This window comes from Nestor notabilis, unplaced genomic scaffold (assembly GCF_000696875.1).
Source record: "Nestor notabilis isolate BGI_N333 unplaced genomic scaffold, ASM69687v1 scaffold29391, whole genome shotgun sequence".
Classification (NCBI taxonomy): domain Eukaryota; kingdom Metazoa; phylum Chordata; class Aves; order Psittaciformes; family Psittacidae; genus Nestor; species Nestor notabilis.
In genome coordinates this window covers 549-939 of record NW_009915605.1, presented here as the reverse complement: position 1 = coordinate 939, position 391 = coordinate 549, and the positions used below count along the sequence as shown (strand labels likewise).

General features: G+C 65.2%; 1 protein-coding gene across 1 annotated transcript in view; it reads left to right on the top strand.

Moving 5' to 3' along the window:
• Positions 1-62: 62 nt before the first annotated feature.
• AHDC1 (AT hook, DNA binding motif, containing 1) overlaps positions 63-391 on the top strand; it is a gene marked incomplete at both ends in the record, with an annotated part of 807 nt that continues 478 nt past the window's right edge. The window contains one exon of the mRNA XM_010024234.1: positions 63-389. Within this exon, the coding sequence (XP_010022536.1) occupies positions 63-389 (327 nt within the window). The remainder of the gene's footprint in view (positions 390-391) is intronic.

Here is a 391-nt window from a genome sequence, read left to right as displayed (position 1 = left end):
TGGACTGGAATGAGGCGTCCTCTGCACCGGGCTACAACTGGAACCAGAGCGTCCTCTTCCAGAGCAACTCCAAGCCCGGCCGAGGCCGACGGAAGAAGGTGGACATGTTTGACACTTCCCACCTGAACTTCTCTTCCTCTTCCTCCTCCTCCTCCGTGTACCCCTCCAAGAGGAGCACGGGACCCCGGCAGCCCCGGGGCTCCCGGGGGGCTTGCGCCTCCAAGAAGGAGAGGGGGACGGGCAAAGCCAAGTTCCACACCAAGTCGCAAGCGGTCAACCCCCTCTTCCAGGAGAGCACGGACCTGGGCTTGGACTACTACAGCGGGGACAGCAGCATGTCCCCCCTGCCCTCCCAGTCCCGGGGCTTCGGGGTGGGCGAGCGGGACCCCTG